Source organism: Arabidopsis thaliana, chromosome 2, assembly GCF_000001735.4.
Source record: "Arabidopsis thaliana chromosome 2, partial sequence".
In the NCBI taxonomy this organism is placed as follows: domain Eukaryota; kingdom Viridiplantae; phylum Streptophyta; class Magnoliopsida; order Brassicales; family Brassicaceae; genus Arabidopsis; species Arabidopsis thaliana.
This window is the reverse complement of record NC_003071.7, coordinates 12,831,388-12,849,708: the sequence shown is the minus strand read 5'-3', so window position 1 is coordinate 12,849,708 and position 18,321 is coordinate 12,831,388. Positions and strand designations below refer to the sequence as shown.

General features: G+C 33.5%; 4 protein-coding genes across 5 annotated transcripts; 2 read left to right on the top strand and 2 right to left on the bottom strand.

Moving 5' to 3' along the window:
* AT2G30100 (pentatricopeptide (PPR) repeat-containing protein) lies at positions 1-2,191 on the bottom strand. The gene is made up of 2 exons (NM_128565.5): positions 1,150-2,191; positions 1-968 (listed from the first exon to the last, which is right to left on the bottom strand). The coding sequence occupies exons 1-2, from the start codon at positions 1,879-1,881 to the stop codon at positions 189-191; spliced, it is 1,512 nt and encodes a 503-aa protein (NP_180571.3). The 5' UTR covers positions 1,882-2,191; the 3' UTR covers positions 1-188.
* A 1,920-nt stretch (positions 2,192-4,111) lies between these two features.
* Positions 4,112-6,199, top strand: AT2G30090 (Acyl-CoA N-acyltransferases (NAT) superfamily protein; the record flags this gene model as incomplete). The annotated part of the gene is made up of 3 exons (NM_128564.2): positions 4,112-4,306; positions 4,910-5,260; positions 5,512-6,199. The coding sequence occupies 3 exons, from the start codon at positions 4,112-4,114 to the stop codon at positions 6,124-6,126; spliced, it is 1,161 nt and encodes a 386-aa protein (NP_180570.1). The 3' UTR covers positions 6,127-6,199.
* Positions 6,200-9,456: 3,257 nt separating this feature from the next.
* ZIP6 (ZIP metal ion transporter family) lies at positions 9,457-11,089 on the top strand. Its single transcript, NM_128563.2, has 2 exons — positions 9,457-10,295; positions 10,653-11,089. Exons 1-2 carry the CDS (start codon positions 9,597-9,599, stop codon positions 10,977-10,979), a joined length of 1,026 nt encoding a protein of 341 aa, NP_180569.1. The 5' UTR covers positions 9,457-9,596; the 3' UTR covers positions 10,980-11,089.
* Positions 11,054-14,888, bottom strand: KT1 (potassium transporter 1). Of its 2 annotated transcripts, none has more exons than NM_128562.4 (9): positions 14,568-14,849; positions 13,670-13,913; positions 13,336-13,581; positions 13,210-13,260; positions 12,861-13,121; positions 12,715-12,767; positions 12,527-12,641; positions 12,189-12,443; positions 11,054-12,111 (listed from the first exon to the last, which is right to left on the bottom strand). In NM_128562.4, the coding sequence occupies exons 1-9, from the start codon at positions 14,610-14,612 to the stop codon at positions 11,243-11,245; spliced, it is 2,139 nt and encodes a 712-aa protein (NP_180568.1). In that variant the 5' UTR covers positions 14,613-14,849; the 3' UTR covers positions 11,054-11,242. The 2 variants fall into 2 exon arrangements, with proteins under 2 accessions (NP_180568.1, NP_001324058.1); NM_001336238.1 differs by having other exon boundaries at positions 11,083-12,111; positions 14,302-14,888.
* Between the last annotated feature and the right edge of the window lie 3,433 nt (positions 14,889-18,321).

Here is an 18,321-nt window from a genome sequence, read left to right as displayed (position 1 = left end):
CACAATATTTAATATATAGGCCCATTTAAAAACGTGGGCCGTTGGAACTTCAGCATATTTGAGACAAATATTATTGTTTACTACATACAGATTTATATACACAAAAATAGAAACTTCCGATCCCTCCATCTTAGACGGTGTCTTTAGACTTGTTTCTCAGCTATTTCATACTCTTTCCTCTTTTTTTATCACATCATCTTCACTATCCACAACTTATATTTATCTATGTACATATACACAAGACAAGGCCCTACCAAACCAGCGTCAAAGAGCCTCTTGCACAGACTCATATATGCTTCAACATCTCTCGGCCGTTGGATCTTCCTTGTCATTCCTTGCATCACAGCCACTCGATCAATATACTCCGGATGCAACCCAGAGTCGATCATCGATACCAATGTCTCTGCAGCCTCTTCGAAGTGCCCTCCTTTCACATACCCTCTGAGCAACCATGACAGAGTCTTCTTCTTTCTCTGAGATCCCATGAACTCAACTCGTGTCAGTAGCCGAGAAACTGCATTAACCTCTTTCTGTGAAGCGCAGATCGCCATAACAATGTCGTGGAGGTCAGCTTCAGGTTCTCTCCCTGCAAGTTTCATCTTCCAGAGCTGTTTCTCTGCTTCTGGTCCACGTCCCGCACATATATACATAGCGAGTAGCCTCTCATGGACCACCCCAATAATGGAATCATTTTCTTGGCCTTCCTCAACCGCCCAAGTTGCTAACTGCAGTCCACGAGATAATGTTTCTGATTGATACTTCTCAATGAGTACCCTATCGTGATCATCAATCTCAGCAACAAAACCAGCCCGTGCAAAGCGTTTCAACTCGCGTAATGTCTTTCCAAGACTATTCAGCTCTTTCACTATAGCTGTCATCGCAATAAGATAGCTGTACGCTTCTGGTTTCAGCCCTGAAAGTCTTAACTCCATAACCATATCAACTGCCTTCCTATAATCTCCATCAACCTATTAGAAGAAACAAAAGACACATATCCACATCAACAAAGCTAGACCAAGAAACCGATAACTAACAAGAAGGTATAACAACTATAGTCATCTTAACCACTTCATATCACATCTTTTTGATCTCAAATCCACCAAAATTATAAAAAAAAATAAAAACTATGAAAAAAGTTCAAAACTTTACCATAAATTTCCAAGCAAGATACCCAACAGGTCCACCTTTTCTACCTTCAGAACCACCACCACCAACAACACTATAACCAAAACCATCTCTCCTTCTTAAAACCTCCTTGACAAACAAAACCGCACTTTCTTTCTTCCCCATCTCACAATACAAAGCAATAACTTTGTCCATCATACTAAAACCAGGTTTTAAACCAACACAATCCATCTCAATCAATAAGTCGAACACTTGGTGTGCATTACATTCATCTTCAATCAATTTCTTAACCCAACCACACATAATCGAAACCATTAACTCCATTATCTCTTCATCAACTCTATTCTCCTTTTTCAACCATTCAAACACTTCTAAAGTACACCATGAATCTCTACCTTCTTGTGCGAAGTAAACAAGCATCAATTGCAATTCTCTAGAAGATAATCGATGATTCATCTCTTCGAGTATATCTGATGGTTCTCTAGTCATCCTCTCTAGTTCCTCAATCGCTTCGAAAAATCCTTCTCCTATCTCCTCTGCTTCTCCTTCTTCCTCCTCGCTTGTGATGAATTGGTCTAGCTCCACGGAACGTGATAGTCCCATCTCGCGAAATTTTCCAGCAGAGTAGTTTAGTTTCAGATTGCATATGATTCGGGAATTGGGTTTTACGCTGTGGTTTCGATGAAGTCGGGGGAGGAATCGTCGGAGAGAAATCGTCGAGATAGTCAACGAAGCGAAAACATGAGCATAAGCCATAACTAAGTTTTCTAATTCCAGAAGAGAAAAAATCGAAAGGAAGAGAAAAGGTTTAAAATTGCTTCGGGAAAGTTTCAAATTCGAAAAACTTTGAAACTCAGAACTTCAAAGATTTTGGTGTGAGTGATTTCTCGATAGCCACCATGAGAGTAGAAGCTAAGATAATCCATGAAATTAAAAGCCTTTACCAGGAATGAAGAAGACAATGAAAGGATAACAGAACCAAATTATTTATTTTATTTTCTGGTCGTAGGATTTATTTAATAAAATGAAGGGTTAAGATTGAGTGAGCTTTCTTAATCCAACGGTGAATAGTCTTTGGTTTGAAGAAAGAGGCTACTAAGCGGCTTACGTGTCATGGCGTCAACTTATTTATCATCGTGCCGCTTCAAAGCTCCCAACAGCACAATAACCTTGAATTACGTTTATAACCTCGAATATAACTAGTGGACTTTGTTTTGATGAGTTTTTTTAAAAAATAAATAAATTTAATAACTAGTGGCTGTTGACCGTTAAAGCGTGGTAAACGTGACAGATTTATTTATGGGTCTATCTGGGCTACGTTGGGCTTTATTAATGTCTTTCAAGGCCTTTCATGGACTCTCAGGTGAGAAAGCTTAAGTATCCTGTGACCCAAACTAGACTACAATTGAACTTATTTATATATTTATTAATTTGTAATTTATTAATTAATTAAGAAATAACATACTATATTAATTTGTAATTTATAAAGAAAACCTGTTAAAAGACTAAATCTGCAGTTGTGATAAAAAAAAAAAAATCTGCAGTCGCACTGAAAATTATGTGACAATTACTCAAAATCCAGACAATTAGATATGTTAATCAAATCTCCTATATGTGTATATTTCATATCCGAGAATATTGTTCTCCACTCTAAACTTGTGCTCCATGTAAAGTCTGTTGTGGACCATCACTCCTAAAACTCAACAATGTTAAGAAAATACATTGCATAGATCATAAATGGTAATAAATCTTATATTTAAAAACATTTTTCAAATGCTCAAATTAAAAAGAAAATTGCTAATCTATATTGAGTTACGTATTCGTTTTGGCTTTGGTTAGTTAAGTTAGTGAAGATATGATTCGTTCTGTACTTCTTCTCTCCACTCCCAAAACATCTCCCAATCATATTATTGTATAATTTTGCTTTTGGTCTGCCAACTTTTATTTTAGTATGGTAACAGAAATGGTTAGTTCATAATTTCCCTACTTGTATTTTTTTTCGGATGAAAAGTTTATTTCTATTTGTTTAAATCACATATTAAAGTACTCTTTAAAAAGCAAGAAACTTACAAATTATAGTTACAAGGTATGACAAAAGTTAGTTTAAGTTGCATTGTCATTCAATATATTCAACACATTTCTCTGAAATTACACTTGACAACGTACCGTGTCCACAATCAACGGATCTAACAATTCATAGAAACACAATCAATATGGAACTTTGACAAACAAGGGTACGTGGTTCAATATACAATCAAAATAGCAAGAAATTATCAACATGGGGGATACTTAACTACGAAAATTACATTCATAATCTACATAATTATATATTCTGATGATTATATCAAGCTAACTTAGAAATACTAATTAATCAAAATAGTCAAAATGGAAAATATGTATCTTTGAACTGGTTAGGAAAAGTTTAATGCGAACACGTGATTATCACACCCTAACAAAGATTTGAAATTTTATTTTCAAAATGTGAAATTAATTACTAAAACAAAATTATGCATGTCTAACAACATTAGTCAAATATAAAATTCTTTTAGATGGTAAATTTATAAACTTGGAACAATTACTATCTTATTAAAAGATTGAGTCAAAGTATGAAGGCTAGTTTGCCAAAAGTAATAGTAGTATATGTCATTTGGAATTAATATTAATTAAATTTATTCTGTTACTAAAATCTTATTTTTAGTCTACAAATCTGAGAGATTGCACATAAATTGTTATCCTAGAATCAATGAAGTTATAGTAAACTTTTTATGAATTTTACAACTAATATACAAAAACATAATGACATATCCATATATATTAGTCGTCCTGACACTTTAATAACTTCCATATTGTGTGTCTATTTATAAGGTTTCCACATTATAACATAGGATGGGTCTCCTCCTTGTATGAATTGTTATCCCTCTTCTCATTTCATTTCCCCTATAAATAAAGAGAAAGAGAAAGAGAAAGAGAGAGATAGAGATAGAGAATGGTGGGGCAATGGGAAGAAGAAGTTGATGAAGAGGTGGTGATCAGATGCTACGATGATCGTAGGGACAGAATTCAAATGGGTCGTATGGAGAAGAGTTGTGAGATTGGTCACGACCACCAAACTCTTCTCTTCACTGACACTTTAGGTGATCCCATCTGCAGAATCCGAAATAGTCCTTTCTTCATTATGCTGGTTAATTTCTCACTCTCTTTTTCTTTCTATTCTCTTCAGGATTATACCTTAATTTTTTTAAAAAATTATATCCAAATATGAGATGGTTCTCTTCTTTCAAAAGTACAAAAATTTGATTAAAGAAAATATATTTACATTTTGATCGACACAAATATATATATATATATATTCACGCGTAATATATATATTTTCCTTCGTGTTTTTAAAGAGTGTTATGAAATCACATTTTTGCTTGAATGTGCTTTTAAATTTCCTATTAATTGTATAGTTTTACTAGATGAGCTATATTAAATAGAGATATGGAAAAAAAAGTGAGATGTATTAACATGTCATACATCTTTATTAATCTCTATAAAATGTAAAACATCATCTATTAAAAATATAGGTGATAAACTACTTTATTATGTAAGATACTGTATATAGTTGTTGTTTTTGGCTATACAAACATTTATGATTCTATAAGCCGAAAGACGCTAGGTTTGTTAACTTTGAAATGTGTTAATTTATATATGTATATATAGTAATACGGCTTATTAAGTGAACTACTGTTGGGATTGATATAAATAACGTTTATCAAATTAATTAATGTAACTTAATTAATAGGTGGCAGGGGTTGGGAACAAGCTGGTAGGTTCCATACAAGGCTCAGTAAAGCCAGTGGAGTTTCATGATAAGTCAGTGAGAGTGGGTTATGTCCTAGGTCTCAGAGTTGTGCCGTCGTATCGACGCCGTGGCATTGGATCGATTCTGGTGAGAAAACTTGAGGAATGGTTCGAGTCTCACAATGCTGACTATGCTTACATGGCTACTGAAAAGGACAATGAGGCCTCTCACGGTCTCTTCATCGGGAGACTTGGCTACGTCGTCTTTAGAAACCCCGCAATCCTGGTCAATCCCGTCAACCCCGGCCGTGGTTTAAAATTGCCTTCTGACATCGGAATAAGGAAGCTAAAGGTGATTTTATTACACATTGCATTAGTATTAAACTCTCATTGCGTAATATATATTTTAAAAATCAACCATACCACAATAAGAAAGTTAAAATGGAGTTGGTAAAATTTGGAACGTTTCAATTCGGTTAAAATTGCGTAATGTGTTATATTTTGAGTCTCTTTTAAAATGTAGAATAGATAAGGAACACTACAAACATTTTTCTATTGCATAAAATTAACACACTAACACTAACCAAAAAAATTAAATGACAGGTGAAAGAAGCCGAGTCATTGTACCGGAGAAATGTGGCAGCTACGACAGAATTTTTCCCGGACGACATTAACAAAATCTTGCGGAACAAGTTAAGTATCGGGACATGGGTGGCTTACTACAATAATGTCGACAACACCAGAAGCTGGGCAATGCTTAGTGTTTGGGATAGTAGCAAAGTCTTCAAACTAAGGATCGAGAGAGCTCCTTTGAGCTATTTGCTTCTCACTAAAGTTTCCAAATTATTTGGTAATTTCTTGTCATTATTGGGATTAACAGTTTTGCCTGATTTGTTTACTCCGTTTGGGTTCTATTTCCTTTACGGGGTTCACTCGGAAGGTCCACATTGTGGGAAACTAGTTAGGGCTTTGTGTGAGCACGTTCATAACATGGCTGCGTTAAATGATGGTTGCGCATGTAAAGTCGTGGTGGTGGAGGTCGACAAAGGAAGTAACGGCGATGATTCTTTGCAAAGGTGTATTCCGCATTGGAAAATGCTTTCGTGTGACGATGATATGTGGTGTATCAAGCCGTTGAAATGTGAGAAAAATAAGTTTGATTTGAGTGAGAGATCGAAATCGCGGTCTTCGCTCTTTGTGGATCCAAGAGAAGTGTAGCTAGATTTAATCCAACTGATAATGTACCTAATAGCAAAATATGCGAAATCATTTTCCGATTTTATAAGATTAATGACTATAGACATGAAAGATGCAAACCCATTAATCCGTGACTATTTTTGGTGAAATTATGTTTTCTACTTGATGGTTCTGGTATGTAACTATGTATACTACCATTCATTTTTATTGATTCTTTTGTTCCGTAATTTAACGAAAAAAACTAATTGTTAGACTACATTTAAGAGATTGTACCGCCAAAATGATATGTTCAATCAAATGCTAAACACTTGCATGTTAAATGATGAACCGGACAAAATAAATCAACGATCATCTATCAACAAAGAACAATCAAACCATCGACTCACAAAACGTCAAGATAATTAATATATGAATCCAAGACATGTTGTGGGGTTTGAGTTCGCATTTTGCTTGGCATGAGATATCGAGATCATGAACCCTACATATAGTTATATAATTATGATTTTTGTTTTATTTCGGGATCTAATGTATGATAAATCATTGTTCTAAATATTGTATCTAAAAAGATTTCCTCAAGTAGGTGCCACCATTTGTTGTCCTTGGCATTCTTCCTATCTTGTTTGAGCTATAAAGTAGTTAAAGAATAGTCAATTTTCATATGTTTTTTATTTAATAAAAATGTATTTTTACTCGAAATCATTGTTAATCGTAATTTGTAATGTTCATATTTCTCAATATTGTGAAATTAATACGAATGAAATTGGTTGTGCAGGTGATGGTGGTCTTTTATGTCCCCTTTTTATTAGGTTTTAAACCGAATTTTTATTGATGGACCGTCCTCTATTTGAATAATAGATATAACTCATTTCCTGATTAGTCGAATTACTCCATGTGATATACATATGGCTCGCACAAATTTATGTACATGTACATTTATGTGTGTATATATATTTAGTCTTACTAAATTGAGTGGAGGGAATTTTTGTTGTAGCTTTTTTGTTTTCTTTTTAACGTCAATATGCAGATGTATTTAAAACATGTTCATGCAGCCAAATTTGCTTTATGGTAAAATCATATATATACTCTCTCTTTTTTTTTTGTTTAAGTATTTATCTTATTTTATTATCACCGATATAGAAGATTGTTCTTATTTCCTTTGTTTCATATAAACTATATTTTTTAATTGATATGTGAATTTCCTCTTCTTTTCTATAGTTCCCCTCTTCATTTTCATTTATAAGTTAACATATAATATCATGGATGATGTAGTACTTAATTATAATGAAATGATAAATTTATTGGAGCTGAAAAAAAAAATTGGGAAATTATTTCATAGACTGAGTTTAATGATATTGAAATTGAATTTGATGTCGTGATGTACTACTGATCGATTTTAAATACACATATTATATAAAAATTATATATTATGAAATTCACATATAGGATGCACAATAAATATTTTTTCTTAGAGTTACATGTATTTATTTATACATAAAGAGGAGAAATCTGAATATATTTTTCTTGGTTACAAAGTAGCTCCATCTCTGTAGTCCACTCACTGATAATTTACTTCATTTTTTTCATTCTTTTAAACAACTGATAATTTACTTCACATGTTAGGAACATGTCAACTTCATTAGCAGTATGAAGTTGAATAACATATCTAATGAAATGTTAATCATGCAATCATTAGATATAAAATCCACAGTTATTAAATACTTACTAATCACACAATCGTTCAATTGTGTTTATGTGAGAGGATTCAAATCAGTAGTCATAGTCTGAGTACCTTAGAAAGATAAAGCAGCCCCCAGTTAGGTGTTGATGTCCTCTTGCCAAACTAGGAAGCTGATGAGTGTACTTTATCTGCCCCCATCTTTCTGCATAAGTCGAACCAATTATTGGTTCATTTTTCTCATTTTTTTATTTTTATTTTCAAATAGTTTGGGGCAAAATATTAAGTGGTGACACAATAAAATGTGGTGCATTGCCGTGTGTTTCAACCGTACGATCCGAAGTGTTTTTTTCACCATTCTCAAAATTTTGTGGTATTTGTTTTAGGTGGTGCTGCGTTGCAGGACGGTGATATTTTCTTTTTTATATGTTTTGTGAAACGCATTTTTAAAATTGTACATGTTAACTTTTATCAATCAATATAAGATTTTGGAAAGATATAATTGTTTTGGCCATTTAAAATGATAAGAAAAAAACAAATATTCAAAGTTTGATAATCATTTATATGTGCACCACATTTTTATAGTTACCGTTTAACTTTTGTTTCACCTGCTGGTTGACAGACGGCACTATCCAACATATGTTAGCTTGTTTCACTTGACATCTCGTTTGTTTCATCAACATATATCGACTATGGGCGAACCTCGAACCCAAACTAATCTTTTCGGTGAGTATATCTTTTGAATTCCATGTTCATAATGGGTTAATGGGTCTAAAACGTGATACAATTTCGACTTAGATAAATAGAAATGAAACGGTAGGAATCAAAATTGAAAGGGAGCAAATTGACGTCATATCTTTTAGTATTTTACATCACTACTACTTCGTTACTTTTCAATTTTACATTATAAATAAATTACTTTTTCTGAACAAAATAACTTGTTATATTTTTTTCGAGGTATTTTCACGAACATAGCAAAAGCCTGCATAGTGGTAATATATACGAACAACTAATGAATTCTCAAACAAAAATCCAAACACTAAGGTTTCGAATAGAGATGTGCTGTGATAATAACGTATATATATACAGAAAAATTTGTTACTATTGGAACTGCACAGTCTGAACCGCATCGTGCGGTTTGGTCTCCAAATACTAGATTAAAACGTGAGATCCGCAATACGTGGTAAAAAAAAATATTACAAAGTACGGAACCTATTTTTGCTTTGAATTGATATCACTTTTGTTGGGCTTAAAAGTTGAAACTAATTGGTTGGGAAAAGGTCCATAGGGCGATGGTCAAAGCTCAAACACAGAAAGTAAAAAGGAACACGTACCAGTCTAACTTCATAGAGTGGGCATTGTGTAACCGAACCAAGTAAACCCAAACTGATCACAAATCAAACTGAACCACTAATCCACTCTGCTTAGTTGAGTATTGTTAATTAAAAGATGATAACTCCTTTAATTCGATAACTACTAATAAATCCTTTGATGGTTTGTATTCTGTAAAAATAAATCTAACCGAACTAATAACATCAAGCACAAACATATTTGGGCTCAGGCTACTCAGTCATAATGGGCCTTTAAACGGCCCATACTAAGTCAGAACAAAGAGCAAGTAATCTCAAAATGTCATCTTCTTCAAAGAAAGCAAAAGAACAAAAACAAAAAATGGAAAAAGAATAAGTTTCCTTTAAATTTCCCCAATATCAAAAATGGAAGTCTTACTCAACAACGCACTTCTTTTATAACCGTTTGACGTGTAAGTGGTCCGCGCACTAATCTCTCTCTCCCTCTCTTTCTTCTTCTTCCACAAATGGCTTCTTGCGTCACCGGAACAGAGGCAGCAATCAGAGCAGCGGCATGTAGAGACGGCGAAGAAGCCTCTCATCTAAAGATAGTCGCCGTCTTCGCCATCTTTCTCACAAGCGTTTTCGGAGTTTGGGGACCAGTTTTACTCGCTAAATACTTTCATGGTAAACCTCTGTACGATAAAGCAATTCTTGTGATAAAGTGTTTCGCCGCCGGCGTGATTCTCTCGACGTCTTTAGTCCACGTTTTACCGGAAGCGTTTGAGTCACTCGCTGATTGCCAAGTGTCGTCACGTCATCCATGGAAAGATTTTCCGTTTGCTGGTTTAGTTACGATGATCGGAGCTATAACGGCTTTGTTGGTTGATTTAACGGCGAGTGAACATATGGGACACGGTGGTGGTGGTGGTGGTGACGGAGGGATGGAGTATATGCCGGTGGGTAAGGCGGTTGGAGGGTTAGAAATGAAAGAAGGAAAGTGTGGGGCTGATTTGGAAATACAAGAAAATAGTGAGGAGGAAATTGTGAAGATGAAACAAAGATTAGTGTCACAAGTTCTTGAAATAGGGATTATATTTCATTCGGTGATAATTGGAGTAACAATGGGAATGTCACAAAATAAGTGTACCATTAGACCTTTGATTGCTGCGCTTTCTTTTCATCAGATTTTTGAAGGTTTGGGTCTTGGTGGTTGCATTGCTCAGGTTTGTTTCTTTCTTCATTTCTTTTTATTTTTGGTAAACTAGTTCTCACAAATTTAATTAGTGTTGAATTAGTTAGGAGAGAATAATAAATACTATGAGAAAAAACTAGTTGGTTCTGACTTTAGACATAATAATATTTTAAGAAACCTAGAAGAAGTAATAGTAATATGTAGATGTTGACATTTTTGCATATCATAGAATGTGACATTCTAATTTAGAGCAGCTCATGGACCATATCAAAACCATACCAATAATCCAAAAAACCGAACCAATATAACATTTTGTGAGTTTCATTGATAGTTTTTTGGTCCTTAGGATAAAACTTAGGATTGATGAGTGGTATTGTTTGATGGTCAGGCTGGGTTTAAGGCAGGGACAGTGGTGTATATGTGCTTAATGTTCGCGGTAACAACGCCACTCGGGATTGTACTAGGGATGGTGATATTTGCAGCGACCGGGTACGATGATCAGAACCCGAACGCATTGATAATGGAGGGTTTATTGGGATCATTCTCTTCAGGTATTCTAATATACATGGCCTTGGTTGACCTAATTGCATTGGATTTCTTCCATAACAAGATGCTGACGACTTGCGGTGAATCGGGTTCTCGCCTCAAGAAGCTTTGTTTTGTGGCTTTGGTTTTAGGTTCTGCCTCTATGTCACTACTTGCTCTTTGGGCTTAGACAAAAAGAATTTAAGGTTATATACTAATTTGGCCACAGGAAATAGTATGAATACCTAAACCTGTTTTAACATATTTGAACTTTGGTTTACTTTATAAATATATCTAATTATCATTTCTTCATTTTCCTTCATTAACTGTAAGTATATTTACACATTAAACTTCTCTGCTAAAACAACTGAAAATGAAGTTAGAGCTCTCTTATATACTGTACTACTACTAAAAACTGTACTGATCTTATGCTAAAGCTAAGTATTACTCTGTTTAGACGTAATAAACCATTCCAACTTCAAGCAGAGAAGTGTGAGGAACATTAAGCACAACATCTGTTCCTCTGCAATTCGTGCTCATGAACGCAAATACAACATTCACTGCTAGTTTCTTCAACACCGACGATGATTGCTTCGCCTTTGCGTATGAATGTCCCAGTATATACGCTACTCCAGCTTCTTTCGCTTCCATTATCTCCATACATTCCTCTTTCTTTCTCCGAACACTCGACATTTCTTCTTCTTCAAGTCCCGGTTCGGTTTCAACGAATTCGACTATTGCAGATACTAACCGGCTTTCGAAGTCATACATTTCTCTAGGAACATCTCTGTATCCATACCTAACCACACTTCTAAACATTCCATACTCTTTTGGCCCTACTCTGCTTATCACAAACCTCTCTTCTTCTCCAACATAAGGAACCTGAACTGACTTCACACATACAAACACTAGAATCTTGTGAAACGCAGGCAGATTCGTCACGAAATGTCCGAAAACAGCTGGAACTCCCGTCACAAGATTCGAATAGACCAGTCCTATTCCTGGAACTCTAACCATTCCTATGCTTGGTCCTAGAGAAACTATCCGGTCCATCGAGACCTTGTTCTCAACGTCGAATTCATGTTTCTTTGTAGTTCCGTAGTTCCATATGTACATTACCGCCATGAATGTCAAAGAGAGGAGAATCGGAATCCAACCTCCTTCAGGTACTTTGTAGACGCATGACGAGAAATAGAGAAGCTCGATGGAACCGAAAAAGACAACGAATGCGAGAACTGTAATGATTCTTTGCTTCCAGACAATTGTCATCACTAAAGTCATCAAACATGTAGTCACAAGCATCACAGAGGTCACAGCAAGTCCTGCAGAAACAAAGAGATTTAAACATAAGTTTTCAATTTTCTAAAAACAACTGAAGTGATCATGATCATGGTCTCACCATATGCATGACCCATCATATTAGTGTCTCTTAACCCGATAGTGACCGCCAGGCAAAGACACATCAGCATCCAGTTAACTTCAGGGATATAGATTTGTCCATGTATTTTGCTTGAAGTGTGAATGATCTTGACCCGAGGAAAGCAATCAAGTGCACAACATTGACTTATGATCGAAAACGTTGCGGATATGACAGCTTGGCTTCCCACCACAGCTGCAAATGTAGCCACAATGAACACTGGCCAGAACACAGGCTCTGCAAACAGACTTATCTGACTTAATCCCATTCAAAAGTCTCGAGTTATTCGCGTACTATACAGATTACAGTTAAGAATTTACCGGGTATCGCCTTGTAGAAGCTTTGCTGAATATCTTCATGGTGTTTAGAGAGAAACGCAGCCTCACCCATGTATGCAAGTATCAAACACGGGTATACAAAGAACGAGAAAGCCACCTATATTTCAGTTTTGTTACTAAAAGAGGATTCTTTTCATCAGAATCATATCTTATAAAGTTAAAGGTCTTACCTTTATGGACAGAGAAGAGAAGTGACCTAAGTCAGCAAACATAGTCTCAACACCTAAGGAGGAGAATAAACACAATATATAAGAATAAAGAACATAAACTTTGATAATGTTATATAACATATAGTTTCATTAACTAAAGTTTTTACCTGTGATTGAAAGAACAACACCTCCAAGTGAAACCCACCCTTCAACACCGGTGCTTCTAAGGAACTTATACATGTAAACAGGCGAAAGCGCAGAGACTATACGCGGGTTCCATTTTATAGTGTTGTAAACTCCAATGCTACTGATGGAGAGAAGCCAAGCAGTGGAGATTGGAGCGAAAATGAAGGCGACTCTATGCGTACCATAACGCTGGACTGAGAATATCGCCACCAAGATGATACATGCGATGATGACAACATAATCTGGAGTTGAGGACAAGAGAAACAAAACTAAACATGAGACGTGAATTAGTATATATTTGACAAAGTAAGTAAACAGAGTCAGACATACTCTCGTGAAGGTTGGGAATCTTGAGTTTGACTCCAGAAACAGCTGAAAGAACTGCAAGATACCAAAATGTTTGGAAACTATACTTTGTCTAAGGTTCACTGCAGAGAAGTTCTCTGGAAAATTTACCTGAGATTGTTGGAGTGAGGACACTATCACCAATAGCCATACATGTCCCTAAAAGAACAAAGAGCAACAAACACTTTTGAGATTTCGGATGCTTCTCAAAGAATGATTTAACCGCTGCGCTTTGCCGAGTCTCTCCTGGGCTTCCCGTTGCATATGTTGATAGTTTCTCATCCATTTCTTGATGATTTGGTAAAATGCTTAGCTTGGCATATCTACAAAGAAGCGAGTACAACGCAAATGTTCCACCTTCAAACAAAGAACACAAACGACTGATCAACGTCGAAAACATACGTAGACATATCATAATTCTGATATAAAGGCTTAAAGCTTTTACCTTCTCCATTGTCATCTGCTGAGAGAACAATGAAAACGTATTTAAAAAGAGCAATGAGTGTAAATGTCCAGAAGATGAAAGAGAACACTCCAAAGATCTCTTCATCGTCTTCATGAAGACTTAGTTTCCCAGAGAAAGTGGTCTTATAAACATAGAGTGGCGATGTACTAAGATCACCATAGATCACTCCAAGACTCTGGTAAGCCAAAGTAAGAACATTGGCACAAGACAAAGTCTTCAAATGCTGAAACATTTTAAAACAAAGATTATGAACTTTTAAGATTTATGTACTCAGAAACATTGAGTTTTCATAAAGTATGACCTAAATTTAACCTAATTACATAATCTTAGAACCTTTACTCTGCCAATAGATGTCAACTACAAAAACCAAACAGTCTAATAAAAAAAAGTTGGACTTTTCACATCCAACTCATTTCTTTCCTTAAAAATAGAGACTTTACTAAATTTCAAAATCAAACCTTTTGTCAAATTAACAATAACATTAATAATTAGAAGGCTCAATTTCACAAGTTAACAACTAATCTAATATCACCAAACATGAAAAGCGTTCACGTCTTTGTTTAAATTCCGGTAAATACCAAAGTCGATATGGTTCAAGCAGGAGGACCTACCAATCCTACTTGGGAAAACAATCCAAAAATGAAGCAAAAACAGAGCAAAAATAGAACCCTTAATCTTCCACTTGTTCTTCTTCTTCAAATACGAAAATCCAATCTCGACCACATAAATTCGCATTGTTCCCAAAATCAAAAACCCAGAAGAAAAAAGTGATTTTTGAGAAAATTCTCATTGCAACAGACAGAACAGAGTTGAAACAGAACATGATAAAACAGAGGATTTGGTTACTATGAGAAACACAGAAGAAAAAAAAACTGACCTGTTGAGAAATACCCTGTTCGATAAGAGATGGTGATTGGTTCATGGCCGTGTATTCAAAACTCTGCAATATTTCAGTTTAGTTTCTGAGAGAGAGAGAGAGAGAGAGATTGGATTGGATTGGAAGAAACAGAGAGAATATAATAATGTGAAGAGAGAGGAGAGAAGTTGGGAAGTAGGAGGAGAAGAAGAAAGAGCGAAGTGAGGAAAGAGAGGAAGAGAGTGGTGATGTGTTTTTTGGTGCAAAGACGAAACTTTGCAGGTTTTCATTTATTGCTTTGTTCTTTCTCCTTTTTTAGTTTTTTTCCGATTTCAAGTTTACTTTATACCTTTTTATTATATTATTTCCTTATTTAATTAAAAATTATTTTTCGTTGACAAACACTTTTATATTTTTGTTATTTTTTGAAATAGTCTTGTAAGAATATTTTATTAAAATGTTCGACAGAAACAAATATATGTTTTACAGTGGTTAATTTTAGCATGTTTGCTTACGATATTTGTTGCGTTGATTAAATAAGATAATGTTTTGAGAGTTTATTTTTGAATAATAATAATTAAACAGCAAAAGAAACCTAACAAAAAAAGGTGATAATATATAATTGTATAGTTTTGTATAGTTGAATAGTAATTTATCTTCGATATAATGGGTACTATTAGTCTATTGCTACATCATCTACCTTTGTAACAAGACAACTAATGATGGGCTGTAATATTTGTTATTTAGAACTATTTAATCTTTTTTGTTTTGTTTTTGATGGGTAAATTTACCACTATTTAAACATGATTAGCACTATTTAATCGTGATAGTTATCCACAAACACTGGCCTATTTAATGCAAAATTACATATATATAGCATAGATAGAGGTCTATTATTATAATATATGTCTAACTTTGTTGCATTGGTTCAGTGGTTCTACTTAGGCCAACTCCAATGGGACTCTAAAACACCATTTTAGTGTAATTTTTGCACTAAAAGCTTTCCAATGGAACTCTAAAATTCACACCATTTTAGTGTAATGCTACAGTGTTACATCAAATTTGGTGTGATACTATTCATAACTCTAAACACTATTCACTTATTATATCAATAAAAATTCAATTAATAAATATAAAATTACAAATGATTAATAGATATAAAATATAAAAATGAATGGATACATTAATATATTATATCTCTTGAAATAGTTTATTTAATTATGATATTTTTATATTATTATGTATGAAAATACTTAAAATAATTACAATTTTATGTATTTTTAAATATATATTTTAATATACTATGTTTATAATGTTATGTAATCCTATACTAATAATAAATACTAATCAAAACTATTAAATAACAAAAAAAATCTTTTAAATAAATTATATAATAATAGATTCTTTTTTTAGTGTGATTTTTGGTGTTATGGTTGGATAGAACAGAAGTTTTAGTGCTAAAAATGGTGTAATTTGAACACCAAAATAGTGTTTAGCCTTGGAGATTCCTTTAGTCGACATAAATATATCGTAATGGTGAAAAATAGTATGCAGGATATGTTGATTGGTAAAAGTGAGCTTAGTTAAATGATGAAATTTTTTTTCAAGTTTGTTCAAGTGAAGAAGCAAACCTACGTTTTTAAATTGTGATTCTAGAATTGGGTAAGAAACAAATGTCAGTCCATACTTATACGAAAGACTAACTATTACACCAGTTATTATTATGTTAAATAGAGATAAGTTCATAAAAACTAGAGTTACTTTTAGGTTTCTATTAATTTTAAAATTCAAAACAAATAAGATATAGTAATGAATATGTCAGTTAGTTTGGCTCATCATGGTTTCCGTTTTTGTTTGGAGTCAATTTAAGGTGAAAGAAAGAAAAAAAATTATTTGTGAGATTTCATTAAAATTAAAACCTTATTCTGATAAAGGGGTTAAGTAAGGTTTAAATTACAAGGTTCACTTCCTTTATTTGTTAGGTTTTATTTTGGTGATGATTAGTTTGAATATAAAGAAATGAAAACAAAATGGTTTATGTATTTTTTTGTGTGGTTGTTCGGTTGTCTTAATATGATTTCACTTTGACTTAAAATATTTTACATTGAACTTGACACTATAGATTTATTATGACAAAAAAAATCATGTTTCACTATAATCTTAATTAATAAAAGATATTTGAACCCAATTTTAGTTAATTATATATTTAACTTCTTATACGAGAATAATATCCACCTGAATAGTCAAATATTCAAATAGATGGGAAAAAAGAAAGCGATAGAATGAGACTTTGGTCCAACTCTTTCTATGTTTAGAGATAACTTATCTATCACTACACTGCCATTCTTTAATCAAACTAATAGTTTATCATCAAAGTATTGATATTTGCATAATCACATGCGAAAATTAGTGTAGATTATGTTTAGAGCTCCTATATCTAAGCAGTTATTAAGGATATAAATGTTCAAATATTTACGTTTCTTCATATTATAAATTAGAATATGTTAATTCAGACGTTAGCTAAAAAATTAGAATATCTGAAAATGTTAAATTGGTATTGATGTTGTGGAGTGTAGCTTTATGAGCTACTTTACCATTTGCTTTTACCGTAATGGCATCGATGCCTCGAGATACAACCATTTGGTGCAGCAATTCTTGGGACCATTATGATAAGAACCAAACAAATGAATATATATTTTTCTTTCTATGAAATTTCACTGAAGTTACAATTAATTAAATATCTTTATCAATACTTAAATGGCAATAATTCTTATCTTTAGGGTTCCTCATCCAACTGACAATAATGACTGTTCAAATTAAATAATTTTATTTAAATGTGTATAGACAAGTGAAGATATTATCGGCAACTATTTTTTTGATAACGAGAATTTGATAATCAGGGGATGGTTAAATAAAAGCGTAATCTTGCTTTTCTTCTAACATTTTTCTCACCAAAATTTAACACGCATACATATAAAGTGTGTGAATTGTTTAGTAAGAAACTCTCACGATAAGTTCATGTGAAATCAGAAAGCAGACCTAACTCTGTCTTAACTCTCACAAATGTAGCTTGTTTTTCAAAGGTTAAAAGCCTTAAACGTGTGGTTAAACATGTATTAACAACCAATTTGAATGATGAACCTAATTAAGCCACGTCCATCTTTTATTAGGTCAATATTTATTACCTCTTAATTTCAGTTATCCTTAACTTTTGTTTCAAGAACAATCATCAGAAAGCAAAACAAATTTGAGTTTTTCTCTCATTCGAAGAATATTATAAGTCAGAGTTTTGACTGATAATTAGCATGTCTCTTACTACGTGATGTATTTTATTATATACAGAAAAGTCGTGGAAACATATGGTCAGACAGATTTTACCTCGACAATAATTTTTTTTATAACGTGACGTAATGTCAAACTAGTAGAAAAAGTTACGATATGTGTTTGTGTGTTATAAAACGATGTTTCTTTTATTGGATTATGAATACTCTTATGAATCGTGTTGTTAAATTATGCAATTAAACTTTTAATAATCCGGGAAAAAAGTAGAAAAGTATTTATCTATCAAATGATTAAGTTGTTGTTAGATAACGAAACCCGCGCGAAGGAAAACTTGCTAAAAACATATGTTTTCACGCTGCATAAATGTGATATTGTTTAAACAAAAATTACGAATGTGTCATGTATGTAAAAATTTGAGCTGTTACTTATATATTTCAATTGCTAACTAAACATTGTTTTATTTGTTTACTTATGCATGACATCCGACAGTACT